General features: G+C 39.0%; 1 protein-coding gene across 1 annotated transcript in view; it reads right to left on the bottom strand.

Moving 5' to 3' along the window:
• Positions 1-21,496, bottom strand: part of LOC108315681 (estradiol 17-beta-dehydrogenase 11) — a 44,003-nt gene that overhangs the window by 13,800 nt on the left and 8,707 nt on the right. Inside the window, exons 3-5 of the mRNA XM_017545129.2 lie at positions 17,289-17,420; positions 15,107-15,213; positions 6,678-6,815 (exon numbers count right to left, since the gene is read on the bottom strand). Of these exons, the coding sequence (XP_017400618.1) occupies positions 6,678-6,815; positions 15,107-15,213; positions 17,289-17,420 (377 nt within the window). The remainder of the gene's footprint in view (positions 1-6,677; positions 6,816-15,106; positions 15,214-17,288; positions 17,421-21,496) is intronic.

The raw sequence follows: 21,496 nt of genomic DNA, 5'->3' as shown, positions 1-21,496 counted from the left end.
TTTATTTTTATTTTTTATCTTGCTCCTCTAGCTCTTTCAATTTTGATGATAGGGTGTTAATTTAAATCTTTCTTTGCTTCTCAGGTGGGCACTTATTGCTATAAATTTCCCTCTAGATGCTGCTTTAAATGTGTCCCAGAGTTTCTGGTACGTTGTATGTTTGGTCTCATTGGTTTCAAAGAACATCTTTATTTCTGCCTTCATTTCATTGTTTATCCAGTCGATGTTCAGGAGCCAGTTGTTCAGTTTCCATGAAGTTGTGTGGTTCTGAGTTAGTTTCTTAATCCTGAGTTCCAATTTCATTGCACTGTGGTCTGAAAGACTGTTATGATTTCTGTTCTTTTGCATTTGTTGAGGAGTGATTTACTTCCAATTATGTTGTCAATTTTGCAGTAGGTGCAATGTGGTGCTGAGAAGAATGTATATTCTGTGGATTTGGGGTGGAGAGTTCTGTAGATGTCTACTAGGTTTACTTGGTCCAGATCTAAGTTCAAGTCCTGGATCCTTGTTAATTTTCTGTCTCATTGATCTGTCTAATATTGACAATGGAGTGTTAAAGTCTCTCATTATTGTTGTGTGGGAATCTAAGTCTCTAAGTCTCTTTGTAGGTCATTAAGAACTTGCTTTATGTATCTGGGTGCTCCTGTATTGGGTGCATATATATTTAGGATCATTAGCTCTTCCTGTTGCATTGATCCTTTTTCCATTATGGAATGTCCTTCTTTTTCTCTTTTGATCATTGTTGGTTTAAAGTCCATTTTATCAGAAACTAGTATTGCAACTCCTGCTTTTCTTGGCTCTCCATTTGCTTAATAAATCTTCCTTCATCCCTTTATTTTCAGCCTATGTGTGTCCTTGCACATGAGGTGGGTTTACTGAATACAGCACACTGGTGGGTCTTGATTTTTTATCCAATTTGCCAGTCTGTGTCTTTTGATTGGGGCATTTAGCCCATTTACATTTAGGGTAAATATTATTATGTGTAAATTTGATCCTGCCATTTTGATGCTATCTGGATGATTTGCCCATTAGTTGATGGGTTTTCTTCATTATGTTGATGGCCTTTACCATTTGGTACGTTTTTGGAGTGGCTGGTTCTGGTTGTTCCTTTCCTTCTTTAGTGCTTCTTCAAGAGCTCTTGTAAGGCTGGCCTGGTGGTGACAAAATCTCTCAGCAATTGCTTGTCCACAAAGGATTTTATTTCTCCTTCACTTAAGAAGCTTACTTTGGCTGGAACTAAGTTGAAAGCTCTTTTCTTTAAGGATATTGAATATTGGCCCCTGCTCTCTTCTGGCTTGTAGGGTTTCTGCTAAGAGATCTGCTGTGAGTCTGATGGTCTTCCCTCTGTGGGTAACCCGACCTTTCTCTCTGGCTGCTCTTAGCATTTTTTCCTTCATTTCAACCCTGGTGAATCTGATGATTATGTGCCTTGGGGTTGCTCTTCTTGAGGTATATCTTTGTGGTGTTCTCTGTATTTCCTGGACTTGATTGTTGGCCTGCCCTGCTAGGTTGGGGAAATTCTCCTGGATAATATCCTGAAGAGTGTTTTCCAGCTTGGATTCATTCTCTCCATCATATTCAGGTACACTTATCAAATGTAGATTAGGTCTTTTCACATAATCCCATATTTCTTGGAGGCTTTGTTCATTTATTTTTACTTTTTTTTTCTCTAATCTTGCCTTCTCGTTTTGTTTTATTTCATTGAGTTGATCTTCAGTCTCTGATATTCTTTTTTTCTATGTGGTCGATTCAACTATTGAAACTTGTGTATGCTTCATGAAGTTCTCATGCTGTGTTTTTCAGCTCCATCAAGTCATTTATATTCTTCTCTAAGCTGTTTATTCTTGTTAGCATTTCATCAAACCTTTTTTCAAGGTTCTTACTTTCTTTGCATTGGGTTAGCACGCGTTCTTTTAGCTCTGAGAAGTTTGTTATTACCCACTTTCTGAAGCCTGTTTCTGTCAATTCATCAGATTCATTCTCCATCCAGCTTTGTTCCCTAGCTGGTGAGAAGTTGTGATCCCTTGGAGGAGGAGAGGTATTCTGGTTTTTGGTGTTTTCATCCTTTTTGCACTGGTTTCTTCCCATCTTAGTGGCTTTGCCTAACTGTGGTCTTTGTAGTTGGTGACTTTCAGATGGGGTCTCTGAGTGGACATCCTTTTTGTTGATGATGAAGTTATTTCTTTCTGTTTCTTAGTTTTCCTTCCAACAGTCAGGCCCCTCTGCTGTAGGACTGCTGGAGGTCCACTCCAGACCCTGCTTACCTGGGAACCACCTGCAGTGGCTGCAGAACAGTAAGGGTTGCTGCTGGTTTCTTCTTCTGTTATCTTTGTCCCAGAAGGGTACCCACCTGATGTTGGCCTGCGTTCTCCTTTATCAGGTGTCTCTTTGGGTATCCAGGGGTCAGGGAGTTGCTTGAGGAGACAGTCTGTCCCTTATAGGAGCTCAGTGCTGTGCTGGGAGCTCTGCTGTTCCATGCAGAGCTGCTGGGCATGTACGTTTAAGTCTGTTGCAGCGGAACTCATAGCCACCTCTTTTCCCAGGTGCTCTGTCCTAGGAAGGTTAGTCTTTATTTATAAGTTCCTGATGTGCGGCTGCCTTTTTTCATAGATGCCCTGCCCTGCACAGAGATAGTCTAATCACAGTCTGCCAGCAGAGGCGTTGCTGAGCTGCTGTGGGCACTGCACAGCTGCTATGTGAACTTCCTTGAGGCAGTTAGGATTGCCTCGGTATTAGCAGACTGCCTTGGTAGTGGTGGTGCCCTTGACCCCACTGAGCTGAACCATGCTGGGTCCAGCTGCACTTGCTGCAAAACTCTCAATCCAGAGCATTTCAGATTGCTTGTTTTCTGGGGTGGTACCTGCCGAGCCAGATCACCTGGCTCCCTGTCTCAGTCCCCTCCCTTTCAGTTGAATGGGCGGCTCTGTCTCCCAGGAGTTCTGGGTGCCAGTTGAAACTGCCACCCAGATCTGTGTGAGTTTCTGTGTGCCATCCCACGGCACTGGCTCAAGCAGCCTTGCTGGAAACTTGTGGCACTTTTCAGCCCAGGAATCTCCTGGTCTGTGGGCAGTGAAAACTCATTTGGAAATTCGGTGAACACTCACCCTCTGCATTGTTCTTTCTGGGAACTATACTCCAGAACTGTTCCTATTTGGCCATCTTGGATCCTTCCTCTCCTAGTTCTTTTTTAATGGTACTAGTGAGTTTTGTCAGGAGAGGGCACTGGAGCCCACATTAAGATCAGCTTTGCGCAGCCTTGTCACAGGGGCAAGGTTAAAAAAATTCAGTAATACTGTTTTTAACTACTGAAAGACAGTATGACTTAAAAACTTGACACAAATATGTTATTTTATTATCCACATACTGAAAAAAAATAGAGGAAATTGGCAAGTTTTATCTTTTCCTCAGATCTATTTCCCAACCTAAAAAACTGATCTGTCTTTCTTTTCTCTCTTCAGACTCCAATTAGGGTTTTCTTGATTAATGCTGACAAATTTAAACATTGACCTCTAAAATAAATACTTTTACTCTTGTTTTCTAACAAAATTGTGTATTAAAAATCAATTTTAAAGGCTATTTGATAGATTCTTGGGGGCTTGAAATCTTTGGACAGCTCCAAAATTTCTGTCTAATGCTGGCTTTCTGTTCTGCTCCCTGTGGGATGACTTAAATTAAGTGTATTTAAAATAGAACCTGGGGGCCGGGTGTGGTAGCTCACACCTGTAATCCCAGCACATTGGGAGGTTGAGGCAGGTGGATCACCTGAGGTCAGGAATTCGAGATCAGCCTGACCAATGAAACCCCATCTCTACTGAGAAAATAAAATAAAATAGAACCTGTTAGTCTGGGTGTGGTGGCTCATGCCTGTAATCCCAGCACTTTGAGAGGCTAAACTTGGGAGGATGGCTTGAGTTCACTTGAGTTCAAGGAGACCTTGAGCCCAGCCTGCACAACATAGGGAGACCCTGTCTCTACAAAAAATTTAAAAATTAGCTAAATGTGGAGGCACGTGAGTGTGTGGTCCTAAGCAGTAGAGAGGCTGAGGTGGGAAAATTGCTTGAGCCCAGAAGGTCGAGGCTGCAGTGAGTTGTGATTATGCCACTGCATCCAGCCTGGGTGACAGAGCGAGTCCCTGTCTCAAAAACAAAACAAAACAAAAAAAAATGGAAAAAAGGAGAACCTGTTATCCCTTCAAGTGGCCATATTAAATACTCTTCATTAATTTCAAATACATTTTCACCAAAGGCAGCTGAATTGGGGGAAAGAGAGAAAACTTTGAGGGCACAGAATAAAACTTAAAAGTTGAATCTTGGCTGGATGCAGGGACTCATGCTTATAATCCTGCCACTTGGGAGGTGAGGTGGAGGTGGGAGAATTGCTCAAGGCCAGTCAAGACCAGCCTGGGCAGAGAGCAAAACCCTGGCTCTCAAACATATATATATGTATAAAATTCATAAGTTTGAAATGAGAAGACCTTTCTAAACACCTCACAGAATCTAAAGGCCATGAAAAAAAAAATCCCTAAGAAAACGTTAATGTAAAACTAAATAAAAATAGGCTTAAAGACAAAAAAGAAAAAAAAACAAACCAAAAACAAAAACAGGAAAAAACCGTAAGCAGCAGATGTGATATACAAAGGGGTTTCTCAAATGTATGAAGAATTCTTTTTTATGTATCAATTAAAAATCTTTAGAACTCAGCTGGGCGTGGTGTGGCTCATACCTGTAATTCCAGCACTTTGGGAGGCTGAGGCAGGCAGATCACTTGAGGCTTGGAGTTTGAGACCAGCCTGGCCAACATGGCGAAATCCCATCTCTATTAAAAATACAAAAATAAGCCGTGTATGGTGGTGCGTGCCTGTAATCCCAGGTACTTGGGAGGCTGAGGCACGAGACTCACTTGAACCTGGGAGGTGGAGGTTGCAGCGAGCCAAGGTTGTGCTACTGCACTCCAGCCTGGGCAACAGAGTGAGACTCTGTCTTCAAAAAAAAAAAAAAAAAAAAAAAAAAATCTCTAGAGTTCAATAGCAAAAAGTGAGCTGATGCCATGAAAACAGGCAATTCATAAAAGAAATCAAATGTCCAAAAATCGTACGGAAACACTATTGTAGCTAGTCCTGAGGATAAAAATAAAGATGATTCTTCATGTATTGGACTGGCAGTGATTAAAAGAGTCACAGAAGGCAGACTGGTGAATGAAGAAGTAGAGAGTAAGTTGCTCTCCCTGCACCGTGGGTAGGAGTGCAAATCAGTGCAGCAGTTCTGGAGGGGAGTTGGCAATATTTAGAAATATTTACAAGTTATATACCCTTTGTCCCGGTAATCCCCCTTTGTGAATCTACCTGAGGGAGATAATTATCCAAATGCGAAAATATGTGTGCCCAAGGATGTTTATTGCTGCTTTGCTGTTAAAAATCCAGAACACTAAAAACTACCCTAAAATCATCACTATGAGATGCTATTGTTCTCAATAATCAATACAATTTATTATAATGCTCTGCACTTTACTGGTATGAAAAATGTCTATAACATAATGCTGAGGGAAGTACCAGTATACTTACCTCTTCCAGGGCCCTGTGTGTAACATATGCCAGTTATATAAAATTCAGATGTTTATACATACAGAGACATACAGAAGGATATTCATCAAAATGTTGAGTTGTTTCCACTTGAAAGAGGGTTTTAAGGAAATTTAAAAAGAAACTTTTTGATTTGTATTTTTCTGTGACATTGGAATTTAAACAAATAAGTATGCATCATGTTTACAAGGACATCAAAGCTATTTCTAAAAAGAGAAAACATCAAAAATTATCTTCGAATTAATCCTTTATAATTTTATTTTTTAACCAAGGAAAGAGTATGATCTGGTACTCCTTTTGGAGGTTAATTTCTAGATTACCAAAGGGAAATGTTTTTCACATGTGGTCCTGGGTTATCTCTATCAGAATCACCTACGATAATCACCTTTTTTAAACTTAGAGTTCCAGGCCTCCTTTCCTGCCACTACTCTACCCCAGCCAAACTCAGTAAGTCAACATATCTAAGGGTGAGGGCCTAGATAGCTTCCAAGTATACCTGGTGACATGTATGTACATTTAAGTCTGTGAATCATTACTTAGGAGAAGAAAAAGAGTTAGAAAATTTAACTATGTCATTCATATTTCTTTTTTTGTTTTTCTTTTTTTTTTTTTTTTGAGACAGGGTCTTACTCTGTCACCAGGCTGGAGTGCAGTGGCGTGATCTGGGCTCACTGAAACTTCCACCTCCCAGGTTCAAGCAATTCTCCTGCCTCAGTCTCCCAAGTAGCTGGGATTACAGGTGCACACTACCACACTCAGCTAATTTTTGTATTTTTAGTAGAGACAAGGTTTCACCATGTTGGCCAGGATGGTCTCGATCTCTTGACCTTGTGTTCTGCCTGCCTTGGCCTCCCAAAGTGCTGGGATTACAAGTGTGAGCCACTGGGCCTGTCCATATTTGTTTTTCTAGTCGCCCTCCCTCACTTTCTTTCTTTTTGGCTTTCCACCTGTTTTCCCACAATCTGCAGAAGCTGAAATCAAAATGAACTAAGGGCATTAAATATCAGGTGTTTTAGGGATTAAAACATTTAGGAAAATCTACAGAAAAGCTGGTATTCATAGCAACCACCAATCCTTTTGTTTCAATTTCACATCTCACCTGGTACTCGGATTTTTGATGAAGCCAGTGTTTATGAAATTAGGACAGAGACATGTTGTTTTGACTCCAGTTGTTTTTAAGGCAGCCAGTTCATCCGTCAAAGCTCTATGAAATCCAACAGCAGCAAATTTGCTTGAACTGAAAATAAAGAGAGAATTTACAAAATAATTCAAGAATTCTGACATGTCTGCCTGTTCTCAGTTCAGCATGGCCCCCTGCAGAGCAATGTGGATTCCCCGAATCTCAGGCTCCAGTCCAGATCTACTGCATCAGAGCCTACATCTTACAGGATTCTTAGGTAAATCTGCAGGCACATTCAGGTCTGAGAAGCACTGACATAGGATATTACTGCATCCTAGCATCACTTATGGAAAAAGAACATTTCCTTAAAAAGCCTTTTAAAGAAACTTAGCAGAGTATTTGTTTTTGTTGTTGTTTCCATAAAATTCAGTGTCACTATAAGCTGTTCCTTACTTACTTTAAAATGTTCATGGAATTTGCTGAAAACTTTTCCTGGAAGAATCCTATTCTTCCTTTAAGTCACAGTTTCACTTCCTCAGAGAGGCCTTTCCTAATCCCCAGTCTAAATTATTTTCTCATTATATAGTAATTTGCAGTTTTCTATGATAGTATCTATCTCAGATTTGTAACTGACCATTCATTTGAGATTAAGTTTTTTTTTTAAAACATCTGTCCCTCATACCTTTCCTACAAGCTCCATGACTGTTTTCGTCACCAATGAATCTCCAGGACCTAGCACAGTGCTTGGCTCTTAGGTGCTCCTTGAATATTTGTCAAATGAATGAATCACAGTGCAAAGCATTTCTTATTATATACCTCTTTCATTTGGTAATAGTAGTGAAATTACTTATTCTAAAAGGACATTACTTTCTCAGGTTTTTTTTTTTTAAAGAGCATTATTGAGATATAAATTCTTATAGTCATACAAATCATTCACTTAATGTATACAATTCAATTTTTTGATATATTAACTTAAAAATTGTGTTATAATATATATCATGTAAAATGTGTCATTTTAACCATTTTAAAGTGTACAATTCAGTGGCATTAATTATCAGATAATCTTTTATTCTGTTAAATCTGTGTGAATTAGCAATTATACAAAGTAGCTATAAATTCTGGCCAGTTAATCTATGCTTTGGAAGATAGAAAGCTGTGGAAATGTCTCTCTTACCTTTTTAAATAAAGCTTAGGCACATACTGAAGGTGAAATAATTTGGTTGTGTCCCACCCAAATCTCATCAACAATTGTAATCCGAATTATAATCCCCATGTGTTGAGGGAGGGAACTGGTGGGAGATGATTGGATCATGGGGGTGGTTTTGCCCGTGCTGTTCTTGTGGTAGTGAGGGAGTTCTCACAGATCTGATGGTTTTATAAGTGTTTGGCAGTTCATCTCTTCTTCATTCTCTCACTCTCTCTGTCTCTTGTTCGTTCTCTCTCTCTCTCTGTCTCTGTCTCTTTCTTTCTCCTGCTACCATGTAAGACGTGGATGCTTCCCCTTCCTCTGTGATTGTAAGTTTCCGGAGGCCTCCCCGGCCATGCAGAGCTATGAGTCAATTAAACTTCTTTCCTTTATAAATTGCCTAGTCTTGGGCAGTTATTTATAGCAGAGTGAGAATGGACTAATACAGAAGGCTTAAAAGAAAGATTGCTAGCTAGATTAAATTATATGAGATAAAAAGCTTCTATATATTAAAAAGCAACATACATAAAAATCATATCTAAAATTGATTACTATGTGCTAGACACTGCCCTCAGTTATTCTGATGCATTTTGAAGTTTTTTTTTGGGGGGGGGTCTTTATCATAAATTTTGTACAGTGATGTAATCATAGCTCACCTCATCCTTGGAACTTCTGTGCTCAGGCAATCCTGTCACCTTAGCCTCCCAAGTAGTTGGGACTACAGGCATATGCCACGACACTTGAATAATCATTTTATTTTATTGTAGAGATGGAGGTCTCACTATGTTGCATAGGCTGGTCTTGAACTCCTGGCCTCAGGTCATACTCTTGCCACAGTCTCTCAAGGCACTGGGATTATAAGCATGAGCCACAGTACCTGGCTTATTCTGAAGAATTATTTCATTTAATCTTCATAATACCCCTACAATATATATTATGATTCTCATTTACCAAAGAGGAAACTGAGATATAGAGGGGTTATCAAACTTGCCTGAAGATACAAAAACAAAGTGGCACAATTAGGTTTTACTGGTGGGTAAAAGCCAGGCTTATGTACGATACCCTAAACTTTATTAACTCCAAGCATGTTAAGAGGCAAGTGAGAAACTGGTAAAGCATTTGCGACATATAAGACAAGGATAAGGTTAATATATGGCAACTTTTATAAATGAGTAAGACAATACTCTAATAGATAAATGGCTAGAGGACATTCATGGAAAAATAATAATATAAAAATACCAGTAGATATGGGCATATAAAATGATTTACTTTCGGAATAATTCATATAAAAACAACGTAAAACAACACAGAATGTCACTTTCTCACTGGCCAGGGGCCCCAAATGATCTTGGGACCTCAAAAGAAAAGGGATTTACCCAACCCATAGCTGTTTAAGGGTACAAACCCATGGCAGGGCTCAGCTTTAAAAAAGTCTTATCTGAGATTCCTTATAAAACAGAGTTCCATCAAAACCAATTAAAAGGCCTATTTGAAAAATATTCTCACTGCACTTTATACAAATAATCAGGCCAAGTATAATAAAGCAAATCAGTCTTACCATAATTTGTCTTTAATAAAAATGGGAAACTGGAGAGAAAATATTATATTTCAACAACTATAGTATACTTGTTATTAAATTCTGGTCTCATTAGTTGTTTTTAAGTTTGTTTCTGCAATTTAGGCTAACCCTGTTTATTCCTGTAAACCAACCAGAAATCTCTAACTGCTGCTCAGAAGAAACAAGAGGGATGCGTAATGTAAATGTCCGGATCAGTATTCTAATCCTAGGCACACTGCAATCAGCTAGCAACCCCATAACAGTTTGCTATCAACAGTTGCCCAGTTCATGGAAAGTCTTCTAATTTAGTTTACTTAGAATAACTTTACTTATTTTGCTTTCCTCTCATGGAATATATTGCTGTTATACTCTTTGTGTAGGAGCACAGATAGGCTTACTAAAAGTTTTCTTAAACTATACACTTATTAACCTCCCAGATATCACCTCTTGTCAAAACTCAAGAGTCATGAATGGCTCTTGCCATACTAATGCTTTCTGACTAAAGTCCTCTCTACCCTGAACACAAGAGACCCTAATAGTTAGACAGGAATGTCATGGCCCCATTCAGCCTGAAGAAGTTACAAAAGATGGATTTTCATCCCTCTGCAACCCTTAGGATTAAGGATTCTCTTATAAAAGGGATGGGGGAAATACCAGAAGTGTGTGAAGCAGAACAACTCCATCTTGAATAGGAGTTGGGTAAAATGAGGCTGAAAACTACTGGACTGCATTCCCAGATGGTTAAGGCATTCTAACTTACAGGATGAGATAGGAGGTCAGCATACGATACAGGTCATAAAGACCTTGCTGATAAAACAGTTTGCAGTAAAGGAGCCAGCCAAAACCCACCAAAACCAAAATGGCCACGAGAGTGACCTCTGGTCGTCCTCACTGCTACACTCCCACCAGTGCCATGACAGTTTACAAATGCCATGGTAACATCAGGAAGTTACCCTATATGGTCTAAAAAGGGGAGATATGAATAACCCACCCCTTGTTTAGCACATCTTCAAGAAATAACCATAAAAATGAGCAACTAGCAGCCCTCGGGGCTGCTCCCTCTATGGAGCAGCCATTCTTTTATTCCTTTACTTTCTTAATACACTTGCTTTCACTTTGCACTGTGGAATCCTCCTCAATTTCTTGTGTGAGATCCAAGAATTCTCTCTTGGAGTCTGGATCGGGATCCCTTTCTGGTAACATTTCTGCATGGTGAGATTATCCATAAATTTTGTTTTTTCTTTTACTAAAGTGTATTTTCTGATTTTACTTAAGTGACCAAAAATGCAAGAATATATTGAAACTCAGAGTTAATGATCTTGAGTGTGTAAAAGGAATAACATATTTTTGAACTTTAGGGTGAACCTATGTAGAGACACATGTATATATATACGTGAAAGCTAAAAGTGAGTAGATTTTTCCCCCCTGCACTTTGTAACATTACATCAAATTCCTTCTTATTAGAAATAGTCTAAATTATTCGGACAACTTGGAGGGCTGAAAAAAAAATAGTCTGAATTAGTATTACTTATTCCAAATTCTTCTTTTTTTTTTCCTTTTGTGTTGAGGTCTGACTTTGTTGCCCAGGCTGGAGTGCAGTGGCAAAACCGTGGCTCACTGCTGCCTTGAATTTCCGGGCTCAAGCTATCATCCCACCGCAGCCTCCTGCGTAGCTGGGACTATAAGCACACACCACCACACTTAGGTAATTTAAAATAATTTTTGTAGAGACAAGGTCTTGCTATGTCACCCAGGCTAGTTTTGAACTCCTGAGCTCAAGCAATCCTCCTGCCTTGGTCTCACAAAGCCTGGGGGATTACAGATGTGCGCCACCATGCCTGGCCCCAAATCATTCTTTTAAATAACATTTTATTACAAGCTCATGATCAGGACTCAGTTTTGCTGAGCATTCCAATACTGGTAACTTTCAGGCTTATAAATTGGCTATTTGGGTTGATACAATATATTAGCCAGCTAATTATTTTCTTTTAAAAATCAAAATACTTGTGAACAAATTACTTAGCAAGCAGCAAAAAACATTTTAGAATAGAATCAAAAGATTCACCCTTCACCACCAAAAATCCATTTCTTTTATCTTGCATTCTTCATATTAAACATTAAAACTGTTAAACTACAAACTCTTAAAAAGAAATTAAAATATTTTTTCCTAAGATAGGTGACTAGAGCTAGAATACATTCTTTAATGTGGCTGTAGTAACTCAGGACAATGACAGGTGAGGGCTGAATTACAGGGAAAAGAATAATCTTATTTTCCCTCTCATTACATCCCAACAATTAGGCGTCAAAGCATATGTGATGGATTCCACTGGGGCAAAGCATTCTGGAAGCTAAAATTAGAGGTGGGTCCTCCCTGTTTTGTGTAAATATCAGGAAGTAGAATTGAAATGTAATACCAACAGGCAACCTCCTGTTATTGAACACTTGCAGGATTTCAGATTTTATACTAAGGGCAATACGTTGTATGATTTAAACCTTATGTCATTCTAATAAGTTAGATATTTTTATTAACCTATTTTACAAATGAGGGAAATGAAGCACAGAGTAGAGTAACTTGCTTAAGGTCACATAGCTGGTGAGTGATTGAGTCAAGATTCATAATGCCATTGTAAATGACACTACATCATTCATAAATAACATTTTTCCTAGAAGCAACCAAACGTTCATAAATAATAGGATGGACAAATAAATTGTTGCCTGGTCATTTGAAGCAACACTATGCAGCCATGAAAATGATCACACTATAGCTACCAACCACAACATGGATACATCTCACAAATACAGTGTGATTCCATGGACATAAAGATCAAAAATAGGCAAAATTAGTCTAAGGTGTTATAAGTCAATATACTGGTTACCTTTGGGAAGGAAGGAGGAATTGGTGATTGGGAAGGATTCCAAGAGAGGGCTCTGGGGTCCTGTAATGTTCTATTTTTTTGACCTGCATGGTAGTTAAATGGATGTATCCACTTTGTAGTAACTCATTGAGCTGCACACTTATGATTTCCTCATTCTTATAAACGTATATCACGTGTCAATAAAAAAGATTATGTTTAAAAAAGCAATGTCTCAGTTTAATTGCCTAATTGTTAATAATGTCTGATAAACACTCCTTTCTGCTGGCGTAGTCTTTAGCGCTTCTCTGTGATCAAAGTCCTGTCATTGATTAGATGCTGAGAAAAACCAGAGCTGGCTGAGTTGAAGATAACTGCGGTCGGTAAGGATCACAGATTCAGTAGCTCGGGCCAGTGATAGCTGAGGATTCTCAAGAGGAGTTCTCCAAGGGCCAGCAAAGCACAGCTCTGTACAAAGCTGGAAGTGTACAAGCCCCTTGTGTGGCTGCAACCCTGTGTGTTAGCCCGAATGACACCCTGGTGTGATTTATTAGAAGCCACTTCCCTTCTCAAGCAATTTGACTTCCATCTGCTGGAAAAATCCTTCAAGTCTAATAGGACCTGAATGTGAATACAACATGACAGAATAGTGTAGTGCACAATCTGCACAACTGTGTGTGTCATCCGTGCTTTGACAGTACCTTATGAACCCTTTATTTCTGCCGAAAACATCATCACTAATCATGAAGATAAATTTCTCACAAAAAGCACATTTTTCTCTTGGTTTTCAATGCGAAACACTCTGTTGAACAGAATCAAAGCAGAACCCAAAGAGTGACAGTATTTACTATGCAAATGGAAGAAGCAGCATGACAGGGCTCCCTGTCCTGCTGGGTTCTCTGATCCTCCTTGCCTATCCCAGTGCCTGGTGACTAAGATAAGAGGCTGGGGGTGGGTTGGGAGGATGTTGTGTAGCACTGAGGGAGGGGCGGGGATTGCAGGAGAGGGACAGCATTTGTAGCCATCTTTCATCAAGGAAGTGGAATAAATGCCATATTTTATTAGCCTTTGATGGCTGGGTTAATCACTTAACTTAAAGTGGCTCTGAAAGAGACAATACACAATCTTGATATCATAGTTCTGTTCTGTGACTGCTTCACCAGTTATTTCACCTTTTTTTTCTTTTTGAAAATTCAGTCCAAATCTATATTTATTTATTTATTTATTTATGTTTGAGGCAGAGTCTCACTGTATCACCCAGGCTGGAGTGCAGTGGTGCGATCTCAGCTCTCTGCAACCTCTGCCTCCCAGGTTCAAGCGATTCTCCTGCCTCATCCTCGCAGGTAGCTGGGACTACAGGCATCCAGCAACAGGCTCAGCTAATTTTTGTATTTTTTGGTGGAGATGGTGTTTCACCATGTTGGCCAGACTGGTCTCGAACTCCTGACCTCAGGTTATCTACCCTCCTTAGCCTCCCAAAATGCTGACATTACAGGCATGAGCCACCACACCTGGCCCAAAGTCTATATTTATTTAAAACTATTAGAAAATGAATATATGAAAATATATGTTCAGAAAAAAAGAGAAAGAAGGAAAGGAAGGAAGAAAGGAAAAAAATATAGATGAGCAAAAAGAACAAAATAAAAATCACTTAATTACTTGTCTTGCCATTTCCTAAGAATAACCACTTTTTAGGTGTGATTAGAATAAAACAGTTTGGTATACACCCTTGCAAATGCAAGTTGTATAAAAACAAATTACCCTCCTATGCCTGTGTCTACATATTTACACACATATCTATAGCTACATATGTAACGATATCCATGTTTTTACAATTTAGATATTTAATTCCAAAGGAGAAAACAAATTTGAACGTTATATTATATATGCATGAATATTTACACAATCATCATTCAACATTTAAAAAGTTATTATTTGCTTAAACATACAATAAATATTCAGTAAAACATAGAATATAGCCAAGAACTGGTAAGGTGTGTGTAACCAGTAGAATCATCCCGGATACAGTGGCCTCACTGATCTGCCCAGTGGAGTATAGGGTCACTGTGAACTGCTATTTCAAGATTTTCCATTATTACAAGGGCATGCTTTTTAAAATGGATAACCATTAAAATTTTTTAAAAAAGCAATTCCATTGCTTGGATTCTTTTAATGTTTAAAATTCCACTTTTAGAAAATTAATATATGGAAATATATGTTCAGAAAAAAAGAAAGAGAAGGAAAGAAAGGAAGAAAAAAAGAAAATATAGATAAGCAAAAAGAACAAAATAAAAATCACTTAATTACTTGTCTTGCCTTTACCTAAGAATAACCACTTTTTAGGTGTGATTAGAATAAAACACTTTGGTATATGCCCTTGCAAATACAAGTTGTATAAGAACAAATCACCCACCTACGTCTAATATTTTGTTTCTGCAACAATTTACTCATTTTTATTCATATTAAGAATTATCAATATTTATTTTTATTACAATTGTTAATAATTAACACTATTATTCTTGTTTTGTAAAGAGATGAAAAATGCTTTAAATGTGGTTGGCTCATAACTGAATAAATTTCCAGCTGCCACCTCTAGCAGGGTCCTCTGGAAAGGGATCAGTGTTTGATAATGCTGTTAGACAAGAGACTTTGTGCAACTCTTTCTGCCTATTTTTTTTTGACAGTTTCCAATAATACACTGGACAACTTCAAGTCTAGTATGATTATAAAGAGGGCTCTCATTAGACAGGGTAAGAAATCTCACATACAAGGTAAGCATAAGAACCGGTGAAGGAAACACATGTTCACATACCAGTAAGCCAGTAAGAATGGGACCACGGTGTGTCCGGCTGCTGAAGCCACAGTGACAATATGGCCGTGATTATTCTTCATCATGGCTGGAAGAAATGCCTTTGTAGTCTAGAAATAGTTTTTATTAAAAGAGAAAAAAATACTATACTTCAGACTCACAGACCCATTGGGAATATTTTTCAACAAAAGTATTTATTTTTTAACATTGGTCCTGGCATAAATGAAAAAAATATGAACTAACTCACAAACGCAGCAACAATAAGGTGACAGGATATGATGTCCACATTAGAAAACCTAAGCAAAACAATGGCTACTGAAAGTTTGAGAATTCATCTCATTTAAATTGCTAAATTCAGCCAGGCTTGGTGGCTCACAGCTGTAATCCCAGCACTTTGGGAGGCCAAGTCAGGCGGATCACTTAAGGTCAGGAGTTTGAGACCAGCCTGGCCAACATGGTGAAACCCCGTCTCTACTAAAAATACAAAAATTAGCTGGGCATAATGGCATGCATCTGTAATCCCAGCTACTTGGGAAGCTGAGGCATAAGAATTGCTTGAACCTGGAAGGCGGTGGTTGCAGTGAGCTGAGATTATGCCACTGCACTCCAGCCTGGGTGACAGGGAGAGACTCTGTCTTGAAAAAAAAAAAAATAATAATAATGCTACATTTTATGTTCTCTAGCCCTCTGCCTCTTGTTATTGATGTCTTCCATTATCTTATATATTGAATAGGAATAATAATCTAGAGTTATCAAAAGAATTTGCATTTAATGTGAAATTGTTTTTTAAAAAGTTTGCTTACATTATCAAAATATGGATATGAATAGCAGTTTTCTATTGGTCATGAAATAATTCATGCAATAAGTATTTTGTGTACCTACTATGTGCTGGGGATGAAAAAACAAATAAGATAATACCCAGCTAGGTGCAATGGCTCACACCTGTAATCCCAGGACTTTGGGAGGCTGAGGCAGGAGGATCACTTGAGCCCAAGAATTCGAGATCAGCCTGCGCAACATGGAAAAAAACTCATCTCCACAAAAATACAAAAACTTGCTGGGCATGGTGGTGTACTCCTGTAGTCCCAGCTTCTAGGGAGGCGGAGGTGGGAAGATCACTTGAGCCTAGGAAGCTGAGGCTGCAGTGAGCCAAAATCACATCCCTGCACTCCAGCCTGGGCAACACAGAGAAACCCTGTATGCAAACATCAACAACAAAAAGAGACAGTAACCTATATTTGAACAAACATGCAAATATAAGATATGTGTCAATAACTTGGGAATATTAACATAAAATAATACTGCATTTTTATCAACCCCAATATACTTTTGAGATTGGTCATCCCAAACTCACATCCAAGAAAACTTTGAGGGACCTTTTTAAGAACTGGTTATTTGGGCAATATTTGGAGACTTCAGAAATATACATAGCATATGTACATATATATAATTTAAGACCTTCAAAGGTGAGGTTTACAATAGGTTTGCAATTTTAGGGCCAGGAAATAACATGAGGCCTGAGCCTCGTACGAATCTGAAAGTCAGGACAGTGGCTCATGCCTGTAATCCCAGCACTTTGGGAGGCTGAGGCAGGTGAATCACTTGAGCCAGTCAAGACTAGCCCGGGCAACATGGTGAAACCCTGTCTCTACTAAAAATACAAAAATTAGCCTGGCATGGTAGCATTTGTAGCCCCAGCTACTTGTCGGGGCTGGAGTGGGAGGATCTCTTGAGCTTGGGAAGTTGAGGCTGCAGTGAGACAAGATCACACCCCTGCACTCCAGCCTGGGAAACAGAGTGAGACCCTGTCTGAAATAAAAAAAGGAATCTGAAAGCAAACCAGATTCACCTTTATAAAATCATAGATGATGACTCAGATAGTCTCCGACTCCTTTCTTTGCCTAAAAAGCATCACATAGAGATGTGAGAACCTAGCTTAGAATTAAAACATATATGAAACCTGACATTTATTATTAATTTATTATTGTTGTTATTAATATTGTCAGTGAGGAAGAATGACAGAATTTGGTCATAGCATGAAAAATGATCTCTTTGTATAATGTTATCCCCGATGCCTGAAGAAAACTTTAGCGTTGATTTAATACTTACTTATGTCTGCTGAAAGCCCCACTTTAATCTTTGGGATTTTCAAAAGGAATATTTTTGTAAAAGAAATCCTACTCACCCAGAAATGTGCAAGTACATTAACTTCAAAAGTCTTTTCAATCTGAGGATCTTGTGTAGCAAACAAATCTGATGTGTAGACTACACCAGCATTATTTACTAAAATACTAACATCTCCAACTTCTGCTTTCACCTTCAAAAAACAAAATAAGAAAAGTATATTCATTAAGAGGTGTGAGGGTAAGTTTATACACAATGGATTTTTTTTTTTTTTTTTTTTTGAGACAGATTCTTGCTCTGTTACCTAGGCTGCAGTGCAGTGGCAAAATCTTGGCTCACTGCAACCTCCACCTCCTGGGTTCAAGTGATTCTCCTGCCTCAGTTGTATGTGTTTTTCTGCTAGATATGGAAAAAAGTGATTTTGTAATCCATGTGTCAACAGGGGAAAAAAATCTTTTGATTTTAGGCACTTATGTCCAAAATAGATCTATCTGCAAGTGTAGCAGGTGGAAATTTTCTTTTGCAATTTAGTCTCTTGACTTCGTTCTGCTGACTCTAGCTTAAGAGGCATTTGGCTAAGTAGCATTTTTAAAAACATTACCTCAAAAGGTAAGCAAAAAAAGTTAAATTGATGTGGCAAAATCAGGGACTACTATGGAGAATTATGGGAAATTGATGACATTATTAAGCTGGCCACATTTTCTATTTCTATTGATTTTTGTGGTCTCTCTGGTCTATTGTTCAATAGCTCTCCAATTAGGTGGCAGTAGGCTTAAGGGTGAAGAGTCATTTCCTTGGATCTTGAGTCGAGTTTTGGCTCTGCCACTCATTATCTGTTGAACCTTGACCAAGTTACTTAACCTCTTAAAACTTCAATTCTTCCTCTGCAAAATAGAGATAATAATACAAGTTCCTTGTGAGCTGTTGTGGAAACAAATGAAATCAAGCCTGTAAAGGAGCTAACACTGTATCTGGTACACAGAGTAAACTGCTATTACTATCATTATCATTATTTCAAAACCATTTATACTTGTCTAAAAGTAACATTTTTTTGTTTGTTTTTGTTTTGAGACTGAGTCTTGCTCTGTCACCCAGGCTGGAGTGCAGTGGTGCAATCTTGGCTCACTGCAACTTCCATCTCCTGGGTTCAAGCAATTCTCCTGCACCAGCCTCTCAAGTAGATGGGATTACAGGCGTGTGCCACCATGCCTGGCTAATTTTTTGTATTTTTAGTAGAGATGGGGTTTCACCATGTTAGCCAGGATGGTCTCGATCTCCTGACCTTGTGATCCGCCTTCATCGGCCTCCCAAAGTGCTGAGATTACAAGTGTAAGCCACCACCCCTGGCCCAAGTAACATGCTTTAAAGTTCTCTTCTTGATCTGCTCAGGTGTCTATAAAGGTACTTAATATAAAAATATAAGCTGAGCGTGGTTAGAGGCTCATGCCTCTAATTCCAGCTCTTTGGGAGGCCAAGTCAGGCAGATCACTCGAGGTCAGGAGTTTGAGACCAGCCTAGGGGCGGAGGTTGCAGTGAGCCGAAGTCATGTCACTGCACTTCAGCCTGGGCGACAGAGCGAGACCATCTAAAAAAAACCCAAAAAACCAAAACCAAAATATAGAAATATAAATATGAGGTAAATAATATAAAAATACATGTGTGTTTTTCTAATATACATGCATGGTTTGTGTGTTTTCTCTTGAAAATTCTATTTTGGTATTAATTCAGAAGGAAGAACATTTGAGAAATTAAAATGGTTATGTGGAAGGGCTTATGTGAACTCTTACGGCCAGATTTCAAAGGTTGCTGCACGTATCACAGGTGAAATGATTTCAGTTGAGGAAATATAAACAAAAGAACAAGGCTAGCTGCTAAGAGCAATAGAAGGGATCCACGGACTGCGCAGACTATTTGTAGGCCGGGCATGGTGGCTTACATCTATATTCTCAGCACTCTGGGAGGCTGAGGAAGGTTGAGGCCAGGAGTTCAAGACCAGCCTGATCTGATCAACATGGTCAAACTGCATCTCTATTGAAAACACAAAAATTAGGTGGGTGTGATGGTAGGCACCTGTAATCCCAGCTACTTGGAAGCCTGAACTGGGAGGATTGCTTGAACCTGGGAGGTGGAGGTTGCAGTGAGCCAAGATCACGCCACTGTACTCCAGACTGGGCAACAGAGCAAGATCCCATCTCAAAAAAAAAAAAGAAAGAAAGAAAAAGAAAAAAGTTCTGATACTAAAATGGCTACATCAAAATAGGTACTTCAAAATATCTGATAATCACATAGCCTTGTATATACTCTGTTTAGGTATATAAACTTAGAATGATATCAACAAAAGCACTGTAGTTAAAATATATAAAATAGGTTAAAATAATAAAATTACCTTTTTCACAACAGCCTCTTTCCAGATGAGTCTGTTGACTAATGATTTTTTTAGGTAACTAAGGAAGTTGGGCTAGGAGTTCCCCCTAACAATGACTAATGACAAAATTACATAGAAAATATTGGTAGTTCCATTACAATAGTAATAACTAATATTACAAAGTGACTACTGTGGGCAAGTACTGTTCTAAGTAGTTTACATCATTAATTCATTTAATCCTTATTTGTAACCCTATGAGGTAGGTACTATGTGATCTCCATTTCATAGTTGAGTAAACATAGACATAGAAAGGTTAAGGAACTTACCCAAGGTTATATAGCTAGTATTAACTAGAAGAGCAGCTTTTAAACCTGGGAGGCTAGCTCCAGAATTCATGGTCTTAAACACTATTCAATATGCTCATTTCTATGAAGGATGATCATTGTTAATTTAAGTAAAATAGTTATTGATAATGCAGTTTTTTTTGCCTGTAGGTCTTGCTGTTACTGTACTCCCTCCCAGGAAAGCTATTTTCCACCCCTGGCCTGGCCATTTCTACATATCTTTTTTTTTTTTTTTTTTTTTTTTTTTTTTTTTTTTTTTTTTTTTTTTTTTTTTTTTTTGAGACAGAGTCTCTGTTGCCAGGTGCCAGGCTGGAGTGCAGTGGTGCGATCTCAGCTCACTGCAACCTCCGCCTCCTGGGTTCAAGCAATTCTCCTGCCTCAGCCTCCCGAGTAGCTGGGATTACAGGCACACACGACCATGCCCAGCTAATTTTTGTATTTTAGTGGAGATGGGGTTTCACAATGTTGGCCAGGGTGCTCTTGATCTCTTGACCTCGTGATCCACCTGCCTCTGCCTCCCAAAGTGCTGGGATTACAGGTGTGAACCACCGTGCCCATCTACTTATTCTTTTAACATAGCTCAAGCCTCACCAATAATACAAGGGTATCAGTTAGAAGTAAAAGATACAGATTTAAAAATAAAAGTTAAAGATGAACTCAGGCTGAGCATGGTGGCTCACATTTGTAATCCCAACACTTTGGGAGGCCAAAGTGGGCTGATCACCTAAGGTCAGGAGTTCGAGACCAGCCTGGCCAACATGGTGAAACCCCATTTCTACAAAAACACAAAAATTAGCCAGGCATAATGGCACGTTCTTGTAATCCCAGTTACTCGGGGGGCTGAGGCAGGAGAATTGTTCGTGAATCCGGGAGGCAGAGGTTGCAGTGAGCTGAGATCCTGCCATTGCACTCTGGGCCTGGGTGACAGAGTGAGACTCCATCTCAAAAAATAGAAAATTTAAAAAAATGAACTCAAATCTAAAATTCCATAAACAAAGGTTTTCAAGTCTAGCTGAATCAGAATCTTTATATTGCACTGAATCAGAATACCCAGGGGTCAAGTCCAGGAAAGTATCTTAAAGAATCTGCCCAGGTAATTCTGATGACCTTCCTACCATTGAGGTATTTAGTTAACAGGTACAAGTGAGAATGCGTTCAGAGTGAAACCTCATTATATACGGCACATCTCAATTGTATCTAGAAGAGGCAAACAATGCTTTATAGAAAATCTGCTGGGACTGTGACTCATGCCTGTAATCCCAACACTTGGGAGGCTGAGGTGGGTGGATCACCTAAGCTTAGGAGTGCGAGATTAGCCTGGGCAACATGGTGAAACCCCATTTTCTACCAAAAATGCAAAAAATTAGCTGGGCATGGTGGCACACACCTGTGGTCCCAGCTACCTGGGAGGCTGAGGTGGGAGGATTGCTTGATTCTGGGAGGTGGAGGTTGCAATGAACCAAACTCATGCCACTGCACTCTAACCTGGGTGACAGAGTGAGACCCCCATCTCAGAAAAAAAAATAATTTTTAAGTCAGTGAAAACAAAGCTTTATTTTT

This window comes from Cebus imitator, unplaced genomic scaffold (assembly GCF_001604975.1).
Source record: "Cebus imitator isolate Cc_AM_T3 unplaced genomic scaffold, Cebus_imitator-1.0 Scaffold177, whole genome shotgun sequence".
Lineage (NCBI taxonomy): Eukaryota > Metazoa > Chordata > Mammalia > Primates > Cebidae > Cebus > Cebus imitator.
The sequence above is the reverse complement of the archived record's forward strand: the minus strand, read 5'-3'. Positions and strand labels throughout refer to the sequence as shown.